The sequence below is a fragment of the Microtus ochrogaster genome, linkage group LG4, assembly GCF_000317375.1.
Source record: "Microtus ochrogaster isolate Prairie Vole_2 linkage group LG4, MicOch1.0, whole genome shotgun sequence".
In the NCBI taxonomy this organism is placed as follows: Eukaryota; Metazoa; Chordata; class Mammalia; order Rodentia; family Cricetidae; genus Microtus; species Microtus ochrogaster.
In genome coordinates, this window is record NC_022030.1 from 36,926,750 (window position 1) to 36,933,719 (window position 6,970).

At 41.0% G+C, this 6,970-nt stretch overlaps 1 protein-coding gene across 1 annotated transcript in view; it reads left to right on the forward strand.

Annotated features, from left to right (window-relative positions):
- Window positions 1-6,970, forward strand: part of Abca12 (ATP binding cassette subfamily A member 12) — a 180,673-nt gene that overhangs the window by 97,185 nt on the left and 76,518 nt on the right. Inside the window, exons 10-11 of the mRNA XM_005361416.2 lie at window positions 1,588-1,706; window positions 2,741-2,847. Of these exons, the coding sequence (XP_005361473.1) occupies window positions 1,588-1,706; window positions 2,741-2,847 (226 nt within the window). The remainder of the gene's footprint in view (window positions 1-1,587; window positions 1,707-2,740; window positions 2,848-6,970) is intronic.

Here is a 6,970-nt window from a genome sequence, read left to right on the forward strand (position 1 = left end):
CTCCACCCACCTATGTTCTAAGCTATGAGCCCAAGCAGTTTGTTTATTACTTAACCAATGAAATCAACAGATTGATATATGACACTCCCACAATTTTGTGTCTATAAATCTTGTCTTTTAATTTGTCCTTAGCATCTTCTAACACAGCTTCCCATTTCTAATAATGCTGCATATATTCTAAAACAATGGCTCTGAGTCCTTTCCTTTCTTCACCCAGCCTCTCTCTCTCTTTCCTTCCTTCCTTCTTTCTTTCCTTCCTTCCTTCCTTCCTTCCTTCCTTCCTTCCTTCCTTCCTTCCTTCTGATTCTTATTTCTTTTTTTCTTCACCAATCTTAGAATCCTGAGTGCTCATACCATGGGTTGAGTGACAGAACATTCAACTTATCTTCATGCAGGGATAGCTTGGCATTCTGTGGCTAGCCTCTACAGTGAACTTGGTATTGTTAGCCATTGTATTCCTGTAGGGTTATTATTAGTTATAAGGTGATTTCCTTTGGAAATCTGCCTAATAGATGTTTCCTTTTATTTAAGCCATCTTTTATTTGTAAATTGATAAATGGCATTGATTACCTACAAGGAGGCTTGAATAAATGATGAAGCAAACTGTCTAAAGCTTAAAGATCTAAGGCACACAAACACAGCATTTTCCACAGTCTGTAGTCAAGGAGATGCCTAAACAAGAGTCCTCAGAACAATAGCTTTAAGACAAAGCTTTGTGATCCAGTGCGATGACTCAGTGGGCAAAGACACCTGCTACACAACCTGATGACCTGAATCCCATCTCTGGGACCTAGATGATGGACAGAGAGAACCAACTCCAACCAATATTTTCCCCATGTCCACCTATGTTTTGTGGACTATACACCTGTTACTCCTGCACAATAAATAAATGTAATTTTTAAAGAGCCTGGGCAAGTATCTCAGTGGTAGAGCTTTGCCTGGCATGCAGGAGGACTTGGGTTCAATCTCTATCTCCAGACAAAAAAAAAGTAAAAAGAGAAAACTGTATAAGACATGAATTATTAATAAATGAGAGTCAACCATATGACCAATTAAGTGTGTTCTTGCTGGTGGGTTGGAGATTTCCTAGCATTGGGTTATTTCTTTTTAGTGTTCCTTCTGGATCCAGAGTTGTTATCCCACGTTTAAACAGCCAGAGGGTTCTTTAATTAGTTCACTTTCTTACCTCACTAGTGGTGTTAGAAGTCTCATCCACTAGCGTTTTGATAAAATGTAAGTTAGCACTTGGCAGAACTTGTTATTAGTTGCTTTGCTTATTGTCTGGTGTAATTCAAAGCACCGGTCTTTGAAACAGGTACTCACATCTATCCTTTCTTTGTTACTTAAAATGTAACAGTAATGGAAGAAGCCACAGAATAGAGATGGAGTTTGATGGCTGACGTGGGAAGGAGTAGACACACTCACTCACTCATGCACGCACACACACGCACTCACATGCACACACGCATGCACACACACCCAAGCATGCACTCAGAGGTGTCCTGCCTTTATACAGCAGGATCCTCAAGCAAGCAAATCACAGTTTAAATGACTTTGCTTAGTTCTATATTCTCTTCTAATTTACAGGCTCCTGATACTGGAAAATTTTGAAGACGCCATCCTAAACATATCACCAAGTAGTCCATATTCTCCCTACCTGGCTTGCATAAGAAATATGACTGATGACTTGGCCAGGGGGTCACCAGGTGATACTCTCAACTTGTCACGTTTTCTGCTTTTGTTCTAAAAAGTTAAGACACGAGCTGATTGAAGGAAGAGTTCTTCAAACATCTTTTCATATTTATACTCGTTTTAGTTGTTATTTAATATTAAGATAGAATTCCTAATATCATTATGCTATCCTTTTCTGCTACTTTAACCCCGTGGTCACCTGAACCACTTTTGGTAGAATGGTCTCAGACTAGACAATGTGATGACGGTAACCCGGATGAACTTCCCAAGATCCCAGAGTCTTTGAGAGCTCATTCAACCCTTGGCGACATTTTTGTGTCCTTTGTGCTCCGAAGCTGTTGAAAGACAGACTGGTCCTCAAGAGTTCCGAAGTTCTTACATACTACATGAACAAAGGCTTCCATGTGGAGGATTACTGGTCCTCAAGAGTTCCGAAGTTCTTAGATATTACATGAACAAAGGCTTCCATGTGGAGGATTACTCCCTGCCTTCACATGTTTACTTTTTGATTTTTTAAACCTTATGTAAGCAACCGTAAAGACTGTAATCGAATCAAATGTTTCCCACTATTCTCACATACATTATTTTTCATACACCCAAATAGTTATGAAACACAGTACCAAGTAAACATTACAATAAACATCTAGGCCTGGAGTTTGTTTCCCAGGCATTAATCAATTATGGGTGAAAACAGACACATGGATGCAGTGATTATCCAGTTCCCCTTCCACATATTCCAATCCAGTGAGCCAGAAATAAAACTATTATTTAATTCACAAAAACCCAAAGCTGTGCAGCTGCTTTCCTAGAAACATTTTTTACCTCTGAGCAGCGTATCTGTGACTATTTTAGAAATAATGAACTCGATAGTCCACACGGTTCAAGGAAAGGCTAATTTTCTCTCATTTTACATTTATATTCAGCTACAATATTATCCTAAAAAATCCTTACTGATAAGTCAAGAGAAAAGTCTCTTGCAGATGTGTTCCCCAAGTCACCCTGTGACCCTGTGATTCTCACAAAGCAGCTCTCCCTCCCGCCCCTGCAGAGAATCTAAGACTTCTGCAGTCCACCATTCGCTTCAGGAAACCTTCTCTTCAAAATGGCTCATATGAGGATGACTTCCCTCCACTTCCTGAGGTCCTGAAATCCAAGGTAAGCATGGAAGGAAATAGTAAATAAGCCAATTGCAACACTCTCTGTGACACACTGGGAAGATTAAGTTAAAATATGTGATCATTGCACACGACCTTGCTTCCCTGCAAGCCTGTTCTGGTCACACAGTGACCATTACGTAATGGTTCTCAGTATTGCCACAACTTAAGGTGATCCACAAGAGCCCAGTCGTGGTGCTGATGCTCGCCCATGACCGTGTCATAATATGGTTATCTTATTGAGCTTATGACTTGGGAGTTTGTTGTATCTTTTTATTTTGTTCCATTGTTAGCTATTAAATCTACTTTTGTATTCCGACCTGCTGGTGTACAAAAGTCTCAAAAGTTAACTGATCTGTTTTTCTTGTCATCAGATTAGAAACTAATAAGTCATATTAAAATGCATGACCCTGAAGAGGGAAAAAGGACCAAAAACATAGATATTTTAAGCTTAAACCGGGTCATGCTCCTTCATCTACTCACACAGTGTGCAAATTATCACAAACTTCATTTCTAAAGCAACTCTAGTGAGTTTTCAAACAGTTTTCCTAGTAAGAACTGCAGTTTAATTGGATTTATGTAGCCTGGGATAAAGTTAAATTAGAAGTGGTTTATTTAGGGCAAGCAAGTGATTTGCTGTGCAGTAAACAAGCTGTAATTAGGCAGGCATGAGAAACATTATGTCCATGTATATTACAGATAAACATGCTCATTAGACTACCTACCTTTTAGCCCCAGTATTCTACATGAATCAAATTTTCTAATGTACTTCATTTAGCATTATCTTAATTTATGCAAATGAGAAAAAGTCACACATTTACCCAGAAAGCTCTTGCTCAACTTTCAAGAATCAGCGTAAATGTCACTTCTGCAACTTTAGATGATCACCTTTCCCTTGTTTTCCAGACATCTGTGCCACCTTCATTCATTTTATATTCATATTGAACTATGATATCACTCTCAGTGATAAGTCTGGGTAAAAGTCCCTTTCAGATGTGCTCAAAAAATAACCTTGTGATTCATACAAAATGGGTCCTTCCTCCCTCTTCTGCAGCCCATGTAAGACTTCTACCATCCACGATCCACTTTAGGAATCTCTTCTTTTCCTTTGAAATGGCTCCCTGAGAACAACTTCATCTTCTATTTATAAGACATAATCTCTTTCCCCGGAATTCTTATAATCCAGCCAGAGGAGAGGTAGGAAGGCAGAGTCACAGTTGCAACACAGTGAGATAAGTGATGTGGTATGCAGACGAACGGGGTTTGTGTACAGATGGGCTATCATCTAGCTCAGATTGTGGGCTACAGAGGTGGAAGGAAGAAACTTGGCCAAGAATATAATACTTACTCTGAGCTTGAAGGCTGTGTGGGAGTACGTCACATTCAAACATTGCAGACATAGAAACTTGGGTTTCTCAAAAGCCAGAGGCATGAGCCTCAGAGACAGGCGGAGGTTACTTGGAGTCACAGGAAGGTGAAGATAACTATGGGAAAGGCAGGAGAGGTGCTTTGGAGGGAGGCCATGCACAGGTCCTGAAGACTGTTGTGTTAGTAAAGGAGCTTGAGTTTGGTCTTGAAAGCATCAAATATGAAGAAGGCAAATTTTGTATTTTAGAAAGAGACTAGATTGGAAGAAAGTTAAATGGGCCTTGTCTGAAATAATCTAAACAAACAACCCCCACCCCCAAAAAACAGCACTGCCTCTGGGTGTCAGTAGAGAGAACAGATGGGAGGCAGTTTCCAGGCTCAGTTCAGGAAGTCAAGGTAAGGTAGGACACAGGGAAGCAGGACTTCTGCCTTTGGAACTTACTATGTAGAATTATAATTCACTTTATGTGCGGGGTATCGCTTTACTAGAGTAGAATCTCTGTCAAAATCAGACCGTCTTCATCTCATCTCTAAAACTAAGGGTTTGACTCATGAATGCACAAACGGGGTTCTTAAGTTAGAATGCCAACAACCGTGCTGTGTTCTCTGAGCTGCCTCTCAGCACATGTCCATGAAAGAATTAGCCTGGGATCCTATAGGTTTATAAGTAGGGAGGCAATTACTGCCTGCTGTCCCCAATGTGGCATGCATTTGCAGTCCATGGGTCTCGAACTTTATTCACAACATTCCTTCCAGCAGGGTGAACCATCCAACACACCAACTGTCTGCCCATTAGAGACATGTCCTTCTGTTCCCCAGCATTCTGCTCTGGCCTACACATTCTGCCCACCTCCCCTTTTTCTCAGGCCCCTTTACAGAAAGGGGAACTACCTCTGCACAAGATGGCGCTCCTATGGGGGAGGAGTGCAGATAACACTTAAATGTTGAGATAGATTTCCTCTCCACCTCTATTTATCATCCAGGGGCTCAGCAGTGTTGTGGATTTATCACTATGTCCTTGGTATTATAGAGTCTTCATGGTCCTGTTAATTAAAATTCTCATTCAGTTGCTTTGGGAGCCACTGAGCCACAGGAAACCCATCGTAGCTGAAAGTGGAGTTAGTTGTGGATCATGGTCCAGCTATAGGCCTGAACCTCTGTCTGAGATGAAGGAAATAGAAGCTCTACTACAGCTTTGAAAAGTCAGTCAGTAATCTGAGCTTACTGCATACTTTCCTTAAGACAACACCTCACTGTGTAGCACTGGATGGCCTGAACTTTCTCTGTAGCACACACTGGACTTAAAACCAACTCTGCGTCTTGAGTGCTGGGATTATAAGCATGTGCCACCACATCTAGTTTTACTAACAATTACTGTGTGTGTGTGTGTGTGTGTGTGTGTGTGTGTGTGTGTGTGTGTGTGTATGTGTATGAATTGCAAACATGGGAGTTTGTGTCCTCACTTGCCCATGTGCACACACACAGAAGCCAAAACAGAACCTCTGGTGTCTTCCTCTACTGCTCTCCACCTTGCAGCTTTTCATCAGGGTCTCTCAGTGATCTGGAAACAAGCTCTTAGAATTTTCTGTCTGGGATGCGGGATTGAGTAGCCAGTGAGTGTTGTGGATTCAGTCTCAGATCCTAAAGCTTCTCTACAACCTTACAGACTGAGCCATTGCTAGAGCGCCACTGACACATCCTTTAAAAGAAGATTGTTATTGCTGGTTTTTTTATTGTTTATGCTCTGTTGTAGAATATTATTTTAAGATGTGTTAAATTGTTTATGCTGTGGAACATTTATTTAATGATGTAAAGATATGTTACATTCTTTTATATTGCATTTGTTTAACTCTGTGAGGCTGTCTTACGGTGCCTGTCTAAAACACCTGATTTGTCTAATAAAGAGCTGAACAACCAATCGCAAGGCAGGAGAAAGGATATGTAGGGCTGGCAGGCAGAGAGGATACATAGGAGAGAAAACTGAAAGGAGCGATGGAGGAGTGAGGAGAAAGGGCCAGGACCATTCTACACAGCAAGCTATTGAGTAAGAAGGAAAGAAAAGGTAGACAGAACTAGAGAAAAATAAATGTTCAGAGATGGGCTAATTTAAGTTAAAAAATTCTGTCTAGAAACAAGCCAAGCTAAGGCTGGGCATTCATAAGAAAGAATAAGCATCCGTGTGTTTATTTGGTAGTTGGGTGGCCGGCCCCCAAAGAGTAAAAGAGTGAAAAGAAGCTACAGTAATCCATAACGTTTCTGCAAGTGCAATGTCTGTATTGCTCCTAGAATAAAGCTACGGCACCTGTGAAAATCTGGGGATTCCTCCTTGGTGACTGGATGCTTCTCAGCGCCCCTGTCCTAGCCACCCTGATCTACATTCTTGATTCAAAGAATCAGACCAACTTCTGCAATGTAGCTAAATGTCAGATTTCTCTTTCTACAACCTGTATCTCATCCACCATGACTATACTCTATAGACGTTCATTGGTTTCCCACACATGGATACTGACCTTGCAGCTACAAAACTGTTTTCAGGTTCAGCACTGTAAAAGTTGCTGAAGCTTGTTGCCTCTCAAAACTCAGCTAAGAACTCATTGACTAAACATTATTTATCCTTTACTTAAGAAAGCTTCAAAAAGGAGGCCAAAGAGGTGGCTCTTTTTTATTTATTTATTTTTTTGAGAAAAGGAAAAAAAAGTTTCCCCCTCCTCCCAGCCTCCCATTTCCCTCCCCCTCCTCCCAGCCTTCTCCCCCTC